Genomic DNA, 19,718 nt, shown 5'->3' with positions numbered 1-19,718 from the left:
GGTCCTTCTCCTCCAGGCAGCTTTTCAGCCATGTATTGAGTGTTCAATTCTATCTGAACATAAGCACAGGGTACATTTCTAGCCATCGTTTGCTACAAGATTGTCATTGACTTTCTCGCTCTGTGCTAAAACCTTAAACCAAAAGCCTTTCATTTGTGCATAGTATTTTAATGAGTTCTTCATTTCAGGTAAATTTTCATTTGGAGAACATCAGAATGGGAACTGTACTATGAATACCTTTCTTGCATTTCTTCTATTAATGAGCTGAACACGTTCTTCACCAGTCAAACTATTAACATCCAGTTTATTGGGGTTTCGACAACGGTGCCTTTTTTGTTTGGGCCTCCCATCGTGCAGCTGCATCCTCTGTTATAAAGGAATTAAAAACCCAATTATCTTTCTGATATAACTGTTTTAAAAACAGTAAGATAGCTGTGCATCCTCTTGAGTCAGGCATTCATTTGAAGCCATCTTCCATTTCAGATATATTTTAGTAACAATAATTAACTAATCACAATCATAAAAAACAGTCCAGTAAACTACACTAAGTCCTCTCTCTGATGCCACTGCCCATGGCTTTGTTTTAATAATTTTTCAGTTTTCAACAGTGCTTTAACTCTCAGGAACGTTGCTACTGTTATGTATTACAATATCTTTATGGAGAATTGGGGCTGTTATTCCAGACATCATACATATGATTTTCTCACATTCTGTTCAACATTACCAAACCTCAAATTCAGAGGTAACATAACAGCATCATACCCATACGAATATTCACTACCACAGCACTGTAACGCAAGTATGAGATACATCCCACAGTAAGGTCTTTAATCCTCTTGCACATCACTAAATAAGCTGGTACCCATTTTCAGCACCCATGATCAGTGTTATGGTAATAGGAGTTTTCTTATCTTAGATAATTTTTTAAATTCTAGGTGAAATTAGACAAAGATCAGATGTCTTTGTTTAGTATTGCTTTTCTTGGCAATTACATTTGCGAGGGAAAAGGAAGGCTTGTGGAGCTCAAATTATATAAAAAGAAACTGACATTTTCCTTTTCCTCAACAAAATAGAAGAACAAAGCAGGAGTAATTCCACGTAACACAGAATACACACTCAAATTCATTTTATGAGGAATGTTTTACTATTTAGCTAAAGCAGAGCTGAAAGGGAATACTCACAGGGATGCAAGCTCCTGAGTCTTCAACATATCCAGGATGTTCTTTAAGCCACTTCTCTAAATCTTTTCTTTTGGGGGCATCGTCACCTGCAAGCCTCGTTCCATCTTTTAGATTAATAACAGGAACTGGACTCTCGGCATCAAGCATGCCTTGGGACTGCGTGTAAGTGAGTGCTGGGTTTATTCCTGCAGCAACCTGACAGGAGTTAATACCTGGATTAACCTGGAGAAATTCAAAATACTTGACTAAGTTCTCCACAGAAAACAAACCATCACAACTATTTCATGTATGACACAATGAAGGCCACAGTCCTGCAGAACATTATGCACACACTCAAGGACTCAGTGAGACTATCTGTGCCCTTTAAGTCACAGTACAATCAGGTCCTGATGTCAGAAAAAGTGTTGCTAGGTCAAACATAAAGTTTTTAATAATACATTGTTAATTACAGTTCATAAAAACTAGAATTAAACTGACTTTTTAAGAATAATCAATATTGTATAAATCTAATATTTAGTAAAACTTTACCCCTTCTTATTTGTGTAGTCACAAACTGTCAGTGAGCCATTTCAGACAAAAAACCCCAAACCCAACAGTTCCAAATAACACAGGTTTTGTTGTATGCTGACAGCTCTGCTCAGTTACGGGAGTAACAGTAATTTGGACTTTATTTTTTGGATACAAAATCAAGTTTACTTACATGATTAGGCTGTTTATTTCTGTTTACAAAGAGGACATCAACTCCCTCCACATTCTTCCTTCTTCCTCTTCTCTTTTTGACTGCAGGCTGACTGTCAACTATGACTCCATTGGCGCTGGCTGTTAAGTGACTGGAAGTACCTAATTAAAGATGCAATAAAATCAGGGTCGGATACTTGAGCTCTTTATACCAAAGAAACATGTCTGAATAAAGAAAGGAAATAAAATTATACTTGAAGTAGTGCAAGTGCATATAATGCTACATGTAGTACCTAACAGAAATTGCCTACTGTTTTATGACTGTTTATAACACTACAAATATCAGGCTCTGAAAAGCCACCTTAATGTGAAAGTCTCCTGTTATTGCCCCCTACCCCCTTCCAAATAAACCTGTACAGGGAGAAGCACTGTTAAAAATGGCTGGCACTACACACACACAGGCAGATATCCCTAAATAAACATTTATAACAAGAGCTTAATGATATGTTGCAAAAGAACAAGAAAGCAAAGAATGCGAGGGTAGTTTTTTTTAAAGGAGATGTTCTCATCCGTGTCAATCTCAATGAATTGCAGTCATTTAGTCAAAAGCTGGCCTACATCAAGCACCTAATTCCAATAATTTCAAGTATTTTTATCTAAATTTTAACTGCTTACTTTAGGCTTCTCTTTGTCAGTGTACACCTACTTTCTGTTGGTTTTGTTTTTCTTAACAAAAATGAGCAATACTTTTTTGGCTATAAGACAAACTGTTTCTAGACCATTGTCCTCCACTGTTCCTTTGTATAAGGCACAGGGAAGAATATGAAGAGTACAAACTGACACAGGCATCGATCTGTAACTTTTCATATTTACGTACAAATTGGCCACAAGTTCTGATTTAAACTGATTACTGATTACTGTCAATGCAGAGTGATACGCTTCATAACAACCCTTATGTCCTCTAACGTTTTATGTACCTGATTTGGGAAGTGATTTTGGGAAGTTGACAAGGCTGGTTTCTGAAGCATTCTGGAGTTCACGGAGCCGAGCCAGGTATTGCTGCTGTCCCAGTGCACCTTCCTCGCTTTCAAATGGCCTTTTTTGAGACAGTCCTTGCTTCTGAAAAGTCAATTTCAAACCACCTTCCTGTTAAATAAATGTCAGGGTTAGAAGAGTCTCTTCTGAAGCAGAAATAACTACTTCATCATCAGGATTCTCACATACAAACAGTTACTCCAGAAGAGTTGAGGAAGAATGAAGACACTATAGTAGAACCTAAAACAAGTCTCGCTTCTGCTCCATGTAAAAGACAAATCTGAATAGAAATTTCATAGAATTGCTTCTATGAATATAAAATTTAAATTATCTACTATCTTAACTGAAAAAGCCAGACATTGAACAGCTGTCTACCTCCATAACCCAGTCCTGAAGAAACGCCAAACCCAATTACAAGAGGAAATTTCCACAGATCTTTATGCACTACAAACAGGTCTCAAACTGCAGATAAGAAAACCATTTGAAGCTTCTAGCCTGCATTTAAACTGGAAAATTTACCTATAACCCTCTAAAAGGCCATGAAATAATTAAGTGCTTGCTGGATAGGACATGCTGAAGTGTTTCAAGAGAGCAAAGCAACAGAAATACCTTTTTTCACTAACCAGATTTCTTATAAACACCATAAAACAGGCTGTCTGAGAGAGCACCATAATGGCAAAATTTCAATTCAGAGAGAGAAATAACCATGATTCCTTCCAGTGGCTTATGCAAATCAAAACACAAACAAACCAACAAAAAAAACCCAACCCCCCCCAAAAGCAAACCCAGAAACCAGTTAATGCCCAGAAGCAGCAGACCCAAATACCCACAAACAAGTGTGTGAAGGAAGTGAGAGTGAGAGCAGGCAGCCACTTGCAGGCAAAGCATGCCGCACACCGCAATCGCAATCAGGTCCTAGGGCAATAAAAATAAACATACGTCATTGATTTTCACTGTAAACTCCTTTTCTCGTACATGCTTCTTCACCTTTGACATCTGTGACGACTGATCGTATTCTTCTTTAACACCTGCGAGAGGGGGTGTTGGTGCACTGGGCTCACTGTACTCTGCAGCTGCACCTGGGCTATCCAGAAGTTTGGTTGTGTAGAAAGATGCCACTGTATTGCTGTCATAGGTCCTTCTTGCTGAAGGCCATTTACCTTTCAACACTGTTTGACAGATGCTATCAAGTCGGTTAATCATAACTCGATCCTGAAAAACAGAGAAAATATTTTTGAGTATACGCTTACCAACACCATACACATTACATTGATATATCATCTTCTAACTCTTAAAAGGAATGACAATTTTTAATCACTGGACTTGGACTTCAAATACTTCTAAGCTCCTGGATTTGTACCTATTCCCTGTAAAAGTTTGCTAAAGCCACCTCTGTAGTTAATTTCACCAACAAATATGTGATCTCTCACATCTACACAGGGTCTGGGGCATGTAAATGCTTGGAACACATTATCTCACTGAACTTTAAAGGAAAGAAAAGGTAACTACCAAAGGTAACTACTCACTAATAGCAGGATCTGAACCTGTAAGCAGTACCATAATGTATACGGCAAACAGCATTTATAAAACTAAATCTACAGACTTCTATTCATGTCTCATTTTAGCTTTTGAAACTGTATTATTCCTCATTCACATTCTTCAGACACCAAACACAGGTTTGACTTCACACACCGGGCATAACAGACAGATCTCAAGTCCCAGTAAACTAAGCTAAGTTTATACAGACTCCAGAAACTGCAGTTTTCTGATAATTTCAGCATGCAGTTATTTGTCAAATAAAAAATGTGAACACTAAGATTACCTTTTACTTGTTTTTGACAAGTCCAAGTTCTCCTATATTTAAACGCAGTCTGATTTTGTATACTCTAAATGTCTTTTTTCACAAACTGTGAAGCATCTGTGACAGGAAAGTTACATTCCCCTTCTCAAAATGAGCATTTAGAAATGGGTGTACTCAGCTTGCTCCCTGAAATGCCTGTACACCGATGCACACAGCATGGGGAATAAACAGGAGGAGTTAGAAACCTGCGTGCGGACAAGGGGCTATGATCTGGTGGCAATTACAGAGACGTGGTGGGACAGCTCACACGACTGGAAAGTAGTCAGGGATGGCTATGTCCTTTTTAGGAAAGACAGGCCAACAAGGCGAGGTTGTGGAGTTGTATTGAGTTCTGTCCAGGGGCAGATGAGGAGCAAGTTGAGAGTCTGTGGGTGAGAATTAAGGGACAGGCTGGCATGGGTGATACTGCTGTGGGTGTCTATTACAGGCCACCTGATCAGGCTGAAGAAGTTGATGAGGCCTTCTACAGGCAGCTGGCAGCAGCCTGGCAAGCACAGGCCCTGGTTCTCATGGGGGATAAGATGGTGGAGTTCAAATCTCACACGGTAGGAATGGAATACCGAGCAGGATCACAACCCTGGACTTCAGCAAGGGCCAACTTCAGCCTTTTCAAGCAATTGCTAGGGCGAATTCCATGGGACAGGGTACTAGAAAGTAAAGAGGTCCAAGATAGTTGGTTTACAGTCAAGGACCACTTCTTCCAAACTCAAGATCAGAGCATCCTAACAGGTAGGAAATCAAGAAAGAGAGCCAGGAGACCCGCGTGGTTAAACAAGGAATAGCTGGGCAAACTCAAGTGGAAGAAGAGAGTCTGTAGATTGTGGAAGGAGGGGATGGCCACTTGGGAAGAACACAGGACTATTGTCAGAGGATGTAAGGAGGCCTTCTTGGAATTAAACCCTGCAACGGAGGTGAAGGACAACAGAAAGGGCTTCTTCAAATACATTTCAGACAAAACTAATGCTAGAGGCAATGTAGGCCCACTGCTGAATGAGATGGGTGCCCTGGTGACAGAGGTGACAGAGGATATACCCAGCAATGTGCCCTTGTGGCCAAGAAGGCCAATGGCATCCTGGGGTGTATCAGAAGGGGTGGTTGTAGGTCAGAGAGGTTCTCCTTCCCCTCTACTCTGCCCTGGTGAGATCACATCTGGAATATTGTGCCCAGTTCTGGGCCCCTCAGTGCAAGAAGGCCAGGAACTGCTTGAAAGAGTCCAGCAGAGCCACAAAGATGATGGATGGAGTGGAGCATCTCCTGCTGAGGAGTGGCTGAGGGAGCTGGGGCTCTTTAGCTTGGAGCAGAGGAGACTGAGGGGTGACCTCATTAATGTTTATAAACTTGTAAAGGGTGAGTGTCAGGAGCAAGGAGCCAGGCTCTGCTCTGTGATGTCCAATGACAGGACAAGGGGCAATGGGAGCAAGCTGGAGCACAGGAGGTTCAACCTGAACATGAGGAAAAACTTTTCACTGTGAGGGTGCCAGAGCACGGCCCAGGCTGCCCAGAGAGGTTGTGGAGTCTCCTTCTCTGGAGACACCCAAACCTCTGGACGTGTTCCTGTGTGACCTGGTCTGGTGATCCTGCTCTGGCAGGGGTTGGACTGGGGGAGCTTTCGAGGTTCTTTCCAAATCCTAACATTCTCTGATTCTGTGATTTATCTTCCCTGTTTCATCATCCTTTTTGTCTCCTGTGTTGCCTTCCTTTTCGTCTCCTGTGTTGCCTTCCTTTTCAGACTTTCTCAACTGCTTGGCCTTGATGCTTTTCCTTCATTACAAGCTTGTGATCTGCCTCTGCACTTTCAAGCTGATTTGCAACTCATGCCTGTTCCACAGAAGGAGATTTTGAAATTACAGGTTTTTATTAAAATTCCTTTTATATAGCAAATGCCTAGCAATACACTAAACATGCTGAAACATGGATCAAAAAATCTGTCACAAAAGTTAACATTACATGGGCTTTCCTACACTCAAAAAAAAAAAAAAGAGGCCACAGACTAGAAGAGGTTGGACTGGATGATCCTTGTGGTCCCTTCCAACCCGGTATTCTATGATTCTAAAACCTGTAACTTTAACACTAACTATAAAAGCAAGTAGATTTTTCAGACCCAGAGAATGTCCAAGTAGGTCTCATTTTCTTACACGTAAGGAGAGAAAGCTACACAAAAATATATCACAAATGTTCACAGTTTAGGTAGTGAACAGGCATTCCATCACTTCACAAATTTTGCTTCATCTTCTTAGCTAAGTTAGTAACTGAAAGGGTAAGAAACTGCCCTGTGGTCTACAGGCTATGTCAGCCACTGAAATTCAGATACGACTGAAGAGATTAAAAATATTCAGTATTTTTTTTTCAAACAAGATGAATTCCCAATGAGTGCTATTTGCTTTCAAAGTGTACTTTAGAATTTCACTAATTTACATATGGAATCATATAGGTAAATCTTGATAGAGAAGTTGTACTACACCAGTGCTACAGCCAGCCTGTATTTTAACACAACTCAGCATTCTGCCATGTAGCTGCAGAAGTCCTACTACTATTACAGAAGTTTTCCTAATATTTAGCTTAGCTGATTTCTTGCTTTGTTTCATTTTTTACATTCTTTTGGACTACTCTAAACAATTGCTCTGATAGACTTGAGATCATCTGAATGCCTGATAAATTATCTCACCTTCATCTTAAATATGCTTCTTTTCAAGTTTTGTTTCCTATGTGAACATTCTCTTACTGACAAAGCTACACACCTGATGTATAAAGTGCTTTGTCATAATTTCACTATCATTTACCATGAACAAAATTCTGTTTTTTCTATGATCTCCCCACAGCTCACTGATATGGTTTTAACATATTTAATTGAATACTCATGTCACAGCCACCTTCTCCTACAACTTTGGTGTTCAAAGCAGCATTACAAACTTGCCTTTGGCCAGTAGGATGCAGCCAACATATATCCACCTTGTAGGAGATAGTTGGAATTTGGTGTCCCATTGTTCATCTGGAAACTGTCTTGCGTCTCATCTTGTGTGGTACTCAGCGAGGCTACGCTCTCTTCATCAAACGCTTTTATATGCGGGGTTCCTTCTGCTAAATAGAACCACTGATATTATTTGATGTTGTAAAGAAGTTAAACACTCATTGCAAGAGGTTCAGGTGAGCAAAACACATAAAACAATGCTCAGATAAAGTCCACACACAAAGTTAAACCGCAGAATTAAACTGTTGCATGTAAATTCCACATGTATGCCTGTTAATATTCCAATAGCTTAACATACCAAACATCCAGCTATTTGAAAACGGGTGTTCTTCAGAGTAACCTGACAGACTTACTTATGTGAACACATTTCCTTTGTAAGACAACATACACTAAAATATAGACTTAAATTGAAATGAAAGGTGTCCACTACCAGAACGTGGCATATCTATTGGGATACTACTTAAAAAAACCACTAGCCCATTTCATTTGCTGGATGAAATGCTGGGTGTTCCACATCTTGCACAGGTGTGTCTGCATCATAACTCTTTAAAAATTTTAATCACAGAGGATTTTTTCCTGGTATCTTTCCAGCGTCCTCTGGCTTCCTTACACTTCTCTTCTCGTTATAGTTTTCCTTTTGCCTCCCCCTAAACAGCAAAGTAAGTTTCACTGTGACATGGGGAAACTGTCTGAAAATGGAAGAAGAAAAAAGGAAAAAAAGTGTTGCCTCTGCCTGAAAAGGCAAATAATACATCAGTGCAATGAGCAAGAGTATGGAGAGACAATTCTACAGAACTCAAATTTGTCCTCTACAAAAGCTGTCTGTCGACTCATCTGACACAGTTTAGCTCTCCCTTAAAATCTGTTTCACACGTGAAAAGCATGCCAAAGGTCCTGAACAACATATGAAATAAAACGTGGGCTGAAAATCAGAATGCCAATGAAGTGAACAGGTTTTTCGCAGCATTTACTGATCTCTTCAACACCAACTTACAGCAAAATAGCCACGAAAAAAAAGCCACGCTGATTTACAGGATTTTGCAACCTGAGGATCACACAATTACTTGCCTAAACAGACTGAGCTGGCAGAAAGTAAGCCTAATACTGGAACTTGCAGCACATGTTCTAGTACCCACCACCTAAACCTAAATATTTTCATCATATAAGCATTCCTTTTCTCTCACTGTTTTAACGTTTGCACACAACTGTTTCCTCTGAAAAGGTCCTTCCACTGCTTCAGGCAGAAGCACCTTAATCATCCTACTTGTCCTGTAATCTTTCACCCAATAAATTAACCCTATGGTTTCCATTTGTCATATCCACAGACAAGACTAGCAATCTCATCAAGACAATGTCTTTTTCCCTTTATCGAGAGGGGTAGGGGAAGCTTAGTTACTGATGCTGTAATCCTACTGCCTAACTCCACCCTCTTCCTTTTGCTATTACTCTTTGCTATCATACAGTAGAGAAATCTGTTTACATTCTGAGTTTCAATGGGGCAAGAGCAGAGGACACTTCATAGCATCAAAATAAGGAACGTATTAAATAATGGTTGGTTGGGTCATTAAAAATTTTAAATTAAGTCACTGATCAGGAAGATTTTGCTTCCACTTTGAAGCTTTCAAAAGTGTGGCTGTGTTATTTGGTCCTGTGCTCTATAATCGCCTCAGTCTTTTCTAAGCAGGTACATATTTTAAAGTGTTTGAAATTTCTCAGTGCAAGTACACTGCCTGGCCACCTTCAGTTTAGAAGAAAAAGTAGCCTACATTACTCTAGAACTTGGACAGAAGGAAGCTTGCTTGAAAGCACAAGAAAGCTACAAAGACAGGTGAGCAATTGTGGAAAAAACAAACAGGGAAACCAAAGAATCTCTATAATTAGGGAGAAAAAGAAAGAGCAATAGGAAATACACACACCGTATCTCCAGAAAATATTAGCCATTCAACTCTCCCCCCCACATGTGAATCACATGCACAGTGAACTTGCTTAGGGAATCAGTCAACAAATCCCAAATACTTCATTCCAAGGCACTGATAAGAAGCAAAGAAAATGCTGTGTCTCGGAAACTCCTCCAACTCACTTATAGAATCAAGCAAAAATATTTACTTTTGTGACTATTAATTTCCTTTTTTAGGTATTTTTCCATTAAGAATAAACTTGTCCAGTTAAAGAGTTATACTGCAGAAATAAGACTACACATACCACGTTTTTGTGCCTCCTCTTCATCACTATCACTTTCTTCAGACGATGATGAGGATGACGACGACGATGATGAGGATGACGAGGATGAAGATGAAGATGCTGAAGAACAGGATGAAGATGATGAAGAGCTAGAGCCCGATCGAGAGTGTGAACAAGATGAGGAAGATGAAGAGGATGACGATGATGACCTGGAAGAACAGGATGATCTATCTGAGTCAGAATCCGAGTCAGAGCTAGAGTCTGATCCCCTTTTGCTGACTCTCTGTTTTTTGGAAGCTGGGTTTGGAGTTAGAGGCTCTGTCCTTGCTGCCACCATGCGCCTGTCTGTTTCAGTCTTTGCGCTAGGTTTGTGGTCTGCGTTTTGTATTGGTGTGCCATTTTTTGGACTCAAAGGTTCAGATTTCATTATTGTCTGCGTCTCTTCTGTAGACATAGATTCCTCTTCGGAAGACTGAGGGTCCTCTTTCAGATGTTCATTTTTAGCTTTTGTGTCCTCAAAAACATTCACTTTAGCATCTGACAGTCTTGACTGAGGTGTAAGAGGAGAAGCAGATAATGCCATCTGGTACTGATGCAAGAGTGGAGTAGAAGTCCTTGAGAGCGCCACTTTATTTTGATTATAGTTCCTCTGGGCAGACATAAATGAGAGTTCAGGATCACGAAGAATATGATAATCTGTCCTGCTAACTCCATGTTTAGCAGCTCCAATAAGTAAATCCCTGTCATGAGTCCCACACTCCCACCAGACAGGTAAATCTGGGTTTGGCTGGCATAGTTTCAGTCGTTCAAACAACTGCGGGTGTCTAAGAGCCTGTTCTCGCACTTTCCTTAAGAGTTCGATGCGATATAATGTCCGAGAAGCACGCTCCTCTGTAATCGGCTGGATAAAAATGTTTGGGTCTACAAGTTCTGTATTAAAATAAAGCAAAAATGAGAATTTGGCAAAAAAGATATCAAAGCCAAAAAACAACCCACTGCAAATCTATTCCGTTAAAATCAGTTAATCTATGTCTTCCCATTATAAGCTTTCGATTTTACACATAACATGTTTCCTCTTTTCCTTCTCCCCCATTTTTATTTTGGAACACACGAAAGAAAAACCTTTTCAAGATAAGCACTGGCAACAGAAATAAAAGATAAAACTAAAAGTAAAAATATGTACACCCACCTTCTTTTGAGGGGAGACGACAGACTCTCCGGCACATTGTCATAAACGCATACAAGTACTTCTCTAAGCTCTCATCAGTTTTCTTATGTAGCCTAGCCATTGCTCTAAATTTGGTCCAGTCAAATCGTCCCCTGTCAGGGTCAAACACCACTCCAAATGTGGACACAACTCTGTAAAAGTCAGCTTCTTCTCTTCTTGTCCACCTTGATCAGCAAGGAAAAAAATGGAAACGCTGTCATTTTCTTCACTATTTCACACAGCTAGCAATTACTACTTCTTCAGGAGTATTTCATTTAAGGATGTACTAAAATTGTGTACTTGTGTGCTGCATGTACCTTTGCTGTCTTTCGATCTTCGCAGCCATCTTTGGATTTAGAGCAGCTTCTTCGTATGGAGGCTGCATCATAGCAGCTTGCATTGGGAATGCTGGCTGGATCTGCTGGGCCTGCCTGTTTTTACTTGTTCGTTGATAGGCTGTTATCAGGCGGCGCAGACGCGTTGTTAAGGCAGACTGAGTGGGCCAATAGATTCTGTCTCCTTCCATCATTTGGCCATCTATGTTAAAACAAAGTCACAGGAAAACAACCAAGTTAATCATAGCTGGTGTCTGTGGATCTCCACCAGGCAATCTAAATACATTTTAGCTAAGAGTCAGGAGTACTAAACAATCCCAAATCCGAGCCAATTTAATCTATTTTAATTATTATGTATTTACCTCCATCTGCTATTACTAGATCACCCGGGGATGAAACATCATCCTGTAGAAAAACAGAAGTGATGCAAAATTAAAAATGTAGCCCTCTCCAGAGATTTAGGTTAAACTTGCATCTGGCAGACAGTTTATGAACCTGGCTAAGAACAAAGTAACACATTTTGGACAAATGGCTAACAAAGCATACACAGAATTATACGACAATTCCTTCTCATTCCCCCCTGCCCATACAACTGCAGAAACACAAGGAATAAGTTCTACCAATGTAAAGAAATAGAGAAAAAAATAATTTGCTCAACAAAAAGGTGGAAGTATTGCATTCTAAGTGTCTTAAAAGGAGCTATTAATAGGTGCCTACTATACCTCTATGTCATCTTTAAACATTGCTGGCGCTGGTTTGTATTCTGGATCTTCTACGTCCCTGTTAAAATTTCAATACAAAAGAAGCCATTTCAGTAATATTTTAGGAGTCCTTATGCTCTTTTCAATTAAGCAAAACTCATTTAAATTTAGTTAGATATACTGTATTTAATTTTCTACTTGAAACAAGAAAAATATTTCACGGATGTTTGGGCTTGAATCCCGTCCCATATTTCCCCCCCAGTTCACTACCTCAAAGATGTTCTTTATGACCACAGCTTGCTAACCTCACTGATGAAGCAATAAATAAAAGCAGCTTTCCCTTCCAGCAGTTATGGGTGATACTCACATTTGTCTGCTGGGGTCACTGGTTAGCTACACAAGCCTAATACACCAAGCTGACCGACCTCAAGTCAAGTTAAATGGGTCTGTAGTACTCGGCCTCTGAAGGCTTTTGTACTTCAGTGTCTAAGTAATATTTCTGATATAGCAACACCAGGTGGAGTCCTTGTCACTGCGCTTTTCCTTTAACTGTGAAACACCAGACTCCAATGGTTCTGTTACACATTTCTTAACTCTTTTCCACTCCGTGGGAGTAAAATTCTTCTCAACAATGGCATCAAAAAGTATAAAACCAGTGAAGAAGAGGATAAAGTACAACATATAAATCCAGCCTCATTTACTTTAAAGCCCCAAAACATTCATGCCTACTTTTAAGTGCTCATACCCATCAATATAATCATTTGCTCTCTGTTCAGCAGCAACTGCTTTTTCATCTGGCTTGCCAACCCTTTCTAAGAAGCACAGCGCTGGGTCTGCTCTGATAGTGTTGTATTTTTCATAACCTACAAAGGGGGAAAAAAAAAAAGGTCCAAATTCAACTTTCAGAGAAAGCTACCAGAAAAAAGAAAATATCAAGTGTAGGGTGTTTATGCTGAGAGGTGAGGAGGTACATACATAGCCATCCAGATTACTCACCATGTTTAAAAACTCCAATTAGAAGGGATTTATCTGCATCAGCATCCCACCACTCGGCAGGAACTTCTGAGTGATCTGGCTCAGGAACCCAAACATCAATTTCACTACGGAGAATCAACATCAATAATATTCATAGGAAGAAATACATTTTTGTTTTCCCTTTGTACATTTGTACTCCATGTGTGATTCTTAAACCTCTCTCTTCAAGCACACATATACGACATTCCGTGTCCAGCAAACTAATTTAAAGATAACTTTGAATGCTGTAAAGAGTCCTAGGATTGAAATGATTAATTTTTTAAGGCACTTTGTTATTTAATAGCAAGTAACAAAGTGGGTGTACTCATGCACTAAGTTACATAAGCCACACAATACAATACTGACTTATCATTAAGAATAATTTTGATAACCTAAAAACTGAGGCATACAATTTTTCACATTCAATAAGACCCTAACAGCAGCAACAGAAAACACCCAGACAGCTTGGTATTTTGTACTTGATAGAAACCAGTAACAGTAAAGGAATATGTGAGCAGAGCCAGCATACAATATTCTTCCTCTCTCAGTAAACTCTGCCAACTCAGCACAGTTTGTGCTTGAAAAACTTAGCAAACCAAGGATTATCTGCTCTCTGTTTAACAGCATTAGATGGCTCGCTCTTCCACAAATGTTTATTACAGCCTTGTGAATCACATTAAAACTTTCTAACTACCACAAGCTCCTGTAGCAGTGAGTTAAAGAATTTCCCAATGGCAATACTTCCATTAAATAAATTAAACAAAAAAAAAAAGAGGAATATGCAGCACATAACCAAAAATGTGCATAAAGAGGCAGGAAAAACCCACCAATTAGAATGTAAAGTATACAATTCTATCTTTCACTCACTTTTCCAGTCTACTTGACTTAAGTATTTTATACACCTAAATAATAGGAATCAGGACTTCCTCATGTCAAGTGGATACAAAGTGTTTAGGAAACAGAGTAAACAAAAATGTTTTTCCTCACAGCCCAAGGAAACAAATATTTGGGTTCAACATTTCATGTTTAGGTCTAGGAGTATTTCTGAATTTTCATTTGATAGTTTACATTTAAAATAAACAAGAAAAAAAAAATCTCTCCGTAGTTCACCTGGCATCAGTTCCATCAAACACCTTCTGGAATTCATTACCGATGACTTCTTGTTTTAAGTAGTACAGCATTCTTACTCGAAGCAAGACCCTAAACAAAGAAAACAGAAAATATTAGCACTCTGAAGGCTTCCAATAGTTGTGGGTGGTTCTGTTTTGTCTTCTGTAATATCACAAAGCTTTCAAGTCATTCTCCTAAAACACACTTCCTTCAGTTACAAGAAGCGATAACCTCCAGCTCAGGACACCTAACACTTCTTTCACTGCCATCGCTTTTACAAATTGTTTTAATCGCAAAAACTCTTTCAAATCCTAGGCAAAGACCAGGGCCAGCAGAACGGCCCTCACTTGCTTCACAAAATACTGCTAAGAACAAACTGCTATTTCCCTTTTCCTACTTGCAAGACTCCCTTAGAAAGAATCCAGTTGGCTGACAATGAACATCTTTCACATCACCTTTCTCACTCAGAATTTGATGCATGACCCCCCAGTGGCCTACCCACACCTGATCTCAATTCTTGACTACAGCTGTACCAAGTTTTTAAGCACAGTACGACAACTTTTGCCACAGAAAAATCATTTGCAACAAACAAGCTGATTCATCGCTATGCATGAGCTTTCTACAAGCTGGAAAGGTAGCTCAGATACCGAGAATCATAGAAAATGTGCCTTGTAAACACCATGTGAGACTGAGGGGATGACTTTAGTGCTTTCAGTTTCTTTGCTAAGCTCTCCCAAACTCTTCAGTCCTTCAGCTGCTACAAGGCTCCCCAAACATGCTAGGAAGATCGATCTCTCTTTCTCTGAATGGACCCAAATATGCAGTTTCATTGAAAAGAACAGAATTATTTTAAATGTGAAATACTCTGTTCACCTCCTGATACGCTGCAACCTAATTCTAATCAAGCTAACACCATTAAAACTTGTTTTTTCATAGTGCCACATTTTGAAGTCCTCTAAACGAATGACAAATCTGAAATAAAAAGAATCTTTACATAAACACTGGAAGACATTCACACTTCAGCTACTGCTTACTTGTTGCAGTGGTGTTTTATGTGCTTTTTGTATCCTTCATCTTGCAACAGATGTTCTGGATTGTATTTTCGAAGCCATTCTGCTTTGTGTATATCAAAAGTGCTAGCCTGGGTCTTCACTTTTTTCCCTTTTCTTCCTCTAGGTACAGGGGCTGATAAGCCTGTATAATTTAAAATATAATACAGTAACAGCGACAGGTAAGTACATCCCCATGATGATTACAGTTTCTATAACCTAACCCAGCATTGTGATCTGCAGTGCAGAAAGAACCACTAGCATCACAGTCTCTGGATAGGAGGTTTTTTCTCTTTTTGAGCAGCTCTGGATTACATTTCACCAGCTAAGGACAAAGCAGGAGAGGGTGAAAGAAAGGAGAGCGTGTTGTCACTGCTATGAAACAGAGAAGGTTCTTGTGAACTGAAATGAAAAGAAAGCTCACACAGAGTATACCAGTTCACTTGAGGAAGCCATCAAACACAAAGCAAAGCAGAAATTACACTTTTCCCATCAAACGAATCGCCTATCTGGATTAAATTCCATTTATTCCAAGTAGGGCGTATTCAGAGAGTTTTTAGCTGGTTTTAATTCCAGTACCAAAGGCACACGTGTAAGAAGCTATTTAACTGCAGAAACACGCAAGTCCTTACCGAGGTGATTCTGTAACTCTCGTGTTTGCCCATCTTCTGTTGGGGTAATGAGATCCCATATAAAACTCTTTATTTTCTCATCCCCTCTGTAGTGAACAAGACAATAAGCTAATAGAGCTCGGCAAATTATTTCCACATCCTGTTCATTCAGCTGTCTCTTGAAGCGACCATGTGACAAAATTTCTCTCCATCGACCCCACCTAGTGCAAAGTGAAACACAAATCAGCACTTCAAAAGTGAAACACTTGGGTAGCCTGCAGACTGTCACAGAAGGGAATTTCTCTCTCAAATACTTAGGCTTTCCCCTTTTTTCCTTCAGCTTAAGTAACTGAGTGGAAATATGAAAGTAACATTTGCAACAAAAACCCATCTGTTCAAAACAGTTTTAAACAAAACTTGCCTGTTTACAAAAAATATGGATGACTGTTTTAGGCTTCTAAGACACAGAACTGACGGGAACTCATATTGATAAACACACAGTCATTTCTCTTGTGATGTGGGTGAGAGAAGACCTAAGATTTTACTTCTAAGTCAACTTATCTGATTTAAGCATGCTTAAAATAACTTGTTCAATTTTCAGTTCCTATTTGCACCTCATGGAAGTGCAAGGCCCAGGTCTTTATTTCGGATATTTATTTACAGAGTTTCAAGCCTGCCTGCAGCAGCACTTACTGCAATGACTTTTGGAGAGTGCTGTAGTGCCCATGTTAAAGGTCAATCACCTTTGAAGAGAGGTTCTCATCCCTCTTTAATGTTTTTTCAATTGCAAATTGTCAGAAAGACAGGTACCACATGATCAATCCACATTAATTCATATTCTTAATAAATGCCACAAATACACCCCAGGTTGTTGCCAATATAGCTACAAGTTATTCCATAAATACAATTTAGTACATGAAAACATTATTTTTTAAAAAACTTCATAGAATGAAGAAGGATGTATACAATACCCATAGACTAGCAGGTTTTTTTCCACCCGAAAGCACTCTGTCCTTCCGTATCCATTGGAACGGTCACAAGGCCTGCGGAGTTTTGGTTTATCATCACCCTCACTCTCCACTTCCGACAACTCCGCCAGCTCATCTTTCGTAGCACTAAAAGGTCTTGTTTGTTTCCTAATTCTCGGGGTATCAATGACCAGGCTGTTCTGCAAAATTTCAAACCAACCGTATCAGAGAAACAGCCGATAAGTTTTTCTTGAGTAGATGGCTTCAGTTCAGAAACAACATTTTCTATCTAATCTCATTACGAGGTATTTTGTACAGACATGGCAGTGAACACCCATAAAGCAAGTAAAACGTTTTGTGGTATTTACGGCAACAGAAAGTAGGTTTTGTATCACGATGCCAGCACATTAATTTATAAACAATAGTGAATACCTCATCTGCTCTGAATATTTATACAGACTACGCTGCAGTCTCTGCGAGTAAATGCGGATACTGAAAGGTTTTCAAAACTACCTGCATGGGAATGACTTTAAGCATAGGACACAATTTCCAGTACTGTAAAATCACACTTCTTAGTCAACTATTTTGCAGACTCCAGCCCAGAATTTACAGAGAACCAGGCCAATCAGAACAATTACACACTTCCAACCATTTCCAGGTCTTCAACAAAAATCAAAGACCCCCAAACTCTTTTGGAACAGCAGGGAGCTAGGAAATACTAAAGCTATCAGCAGACTCATTACCCAAGCACAAACCAACCAGGACAAAAAGCCTGATTTGTTGAAATACCAATAAAAAGAAGCCAGAAATCCTACACCTGCTATTTCAGAATTCAGCAGCAAGCAAATACTGAAAAAACATGCATTAAAAAAAAAGGTAAGTACTTACTCTACCACTGATAGCATCTATATCTATTTCTGCTTTTTTGGCCCATTTCTGCCAGAAGTTGGGATCATCTAGTGAAATATCAGTCCTGTTTCCAGATGCAACAAAACTAGCCTGTAATAAATAAAATTAAATCTTACCAACATCATACATCAGAAGTTTGTAGAGTTTGAATGTTTCAGTGCTGTGAAGACCATATAACTTTACTCCACCAAACTCAGACTTCAGAAGTTACTTCACAGCGCAAAGCAACTCAAAAGTTCTCCTCCCCCTTAATCTTTTAAAATCAGATCCATCATATATCAGAAAAATCTAATGAACTTCTATGCACCAATAGGAGAGAATAACATTAAGTAGCAAGATTCTTATGCTTCTAAGACCGAATCTGAATTGCTGGAATGGAAAAAAAACCAGACTCTTTTGCAGAGGATTATCAGCATTTGGGGATTTCATCTAAAGCAAAAGTACTCGCTCGAGGGAAATTTCAAAGGAGTGTTTAAACTACCAACAATCAAAGCTTGAGAGCATGGAATGAGCTTAATTTCAGAAGGCATTTTAAAAAGCCCTGCTACACTGCTTTTGGGAGAAGAGCAAATACATATAAAAACTTCTAACTCTTCTGATAAAAAGACAGTAATGATGATGTTCCCAAATTGGTTTCCTATCTCTTCTTTAGAAGTCTCCTTTTTATTTAAGCCACAAACAGCAAGATACATGAGAGTCTAAAGAAATGTATATTTACAGACACTAAATATACATTTATATACTTAAAAGTTTTCCTTTTGCTTTGCTTTTTTTTTTTGAATTGTCACAACTGCATTCATGCAGTACCCATGTTCCAAGTTCAGTTATATGGCTCACTTTTTTTCCCCAATTATTTATCTATTTTTAAATTTACCTGAATTTGGTTTTGTTCAGACTCGTATTTGCACATGTTTTGGAAATTAAGGAATCCAAATCTACTTTCTGTCCTGTTCATCCAATTTTCCAGCATAGGGTTTTGGACGCTATGATATTACTGTTCTTCTCTTACCCACAAAAAGATTAGAAACTGTTGGTCCAATTTTATTCTAGACCGTTACTCCCAACCCCTTGCATTCTCAGCCCCCTCCACATACACATGTATACACTCCCCAATCGCTGCTATTTTAGGAGGTTTCTTATTTTGCTTTTCAAACTCTTACCAGAAAGCTCAAGGTTCAAACTATATCCTACGTGTGAGGCATTTTCAGAATAAGCCTGACAATTCTGAATCTTATTAATTATTGTCTGATGTAAATTTTCCCCTCTCCTTACTCTATCTGAACACAAATGTATCTCTAAGCAAAACTGTTTTAATATTCTTGGTTACAATGGACTGCGGTATCTCATGCAAGTCCCAGCCTTTTCAAAAGCAGCACACACCTGGTACTCACCCTCGCCCAAGCATGCTCTCTGCATCTGGCATTCACTCAACCTGAACACGCAAATCCGATTTTGCCATACGCACAAGTTAATTTAACGCAGAGATGTAAGAACCCATAAAACATGTCTAACACACACACTCGTTAGATAAGAGCAAACGTAACTTAAAAAAAACACGTAAGCTTTATAACGTTCAGTTATATTTACAGCTCTATACTGTCAAAGAACAACTTGCTGCTTCTGCACCTTGGCAAACGTGGAGCCCCTTCCTTCTGATTCAATCGTGATCGTTTTAGTACGACGCTGCAAAATTTGGTCAATGTCTTCCTCACAGAATTTAGAGCCCTCATCTTCTTCATCCATAATGGCACCATATGCACCTCTTCGAAGTAAGTCTTCTATTTCTTTTTTGGAGAGTTGTTGGATCTGAGCAATAAAATAGATGTTAGACAGTCTAGAAAAAAACACAAAAAACCAAACCCCAAAGACTTTTCTATTTATTTTACAACGTTTCTGCAGCCCAACTGTGC

At 39.2% G+C, this 19,718-nt stretch overlaps 1 protein-coding gene across 1 annotated transcript in view; it reads right to left on the bottom strand.

Moving 5' to 3' along the window:
* Positions 1-237: 237 nt before the first annotated feature.
* The window catches only part of CHD9 (chromodomain helicase DNA binding protein 9), a gene marked incomplete at its 3' end in the record, with an annotated part of 71,161 nt that continues 51,680 nt past the window's right edge, over positions 238-19,718 (bottom strand). Inside the window, exons 18-36 of the mRNA XM_010183438.1 lie at positions 19,435-19,614; positions 17,788-17,898; positions 16,903-17,099; positions 15,953-16,152; positions 15,306-15,465; positions 14,272-14,361; positions 13,144-13,247; positions 12,893-13,010; positions 12,169-12,226; positions 11,809-11,851; positions 11,429-11,648; positions 11,094-11,296; positions 9,926-10,834; positions 7,670-7,830; positions 3,834-4,106; positions 2,837-3,005; positions 1,882-2,021; positions 1,182-1,403; positions 238-366 (exon numbers count right to left, since the gene is read on the bottom strand). Of these exons, the coding sequence (XP_010181740.1) occupies positions 238-366; positions 1,182-1,403; positions 1,882-2,021; positions 2,837-3,005; positions 3,834-4,106; positions 7,670-7,830; positions 9,926-10,834; positions 11,094-11,296; positions 11,429-11,648; positions 11,809-11,851; positions 12,169-12,226; positions 12,893-13,010; positions 13,144-13,247; positions 14,272-14,361; positions 15,306-15,465; positions 15,953-16,152; positions 16,903-17,099; positions 17,788-17,898; positions 19,435-19,614 (3,687 nt within the window). The remainder of the gene's footprint in view (positions 367-1,181; positions 1,404-1,881; positions 2,022-2,836; positions 3,006-3,833; positions 4,107-7,669; positions 7,831-9,925; positions 10,835-11,093; positions 11,297-11,428; positions 11,649-11,808; positions 11,852-12,168; positions 12,227-12,892; positions 13,011-13,143; positions 13,248-14,271; positions 14,362-15,305; positions 15,466-15,952; positions 16,153-16,902; positions 17,100-17,787; positions 17,899-19,434; positions 19,615-19,718) is intronic.

This window comes from Mesitornis unicolor, unplaced genomic scaffold (assembly GCF_000695765.1).
Source record: "Mesitornis unicolor isolate BGI_N332 unplaced genomic scaffold, ASM69576v1 scaffold36864, whole genome shotgun sequence".
Lineage (NCBI taxonomy): Eukaryota > Metazoa > Chordata > Aves > Mesitornithiformes > Mesitornithidae > Mesitornis > Mesitornis unicolor.
The sequence above is the reverse complement of the archived record's forward strand: the minus strand, read 5'-3'. Positions and strand labels throughout refer to the sequence as shown.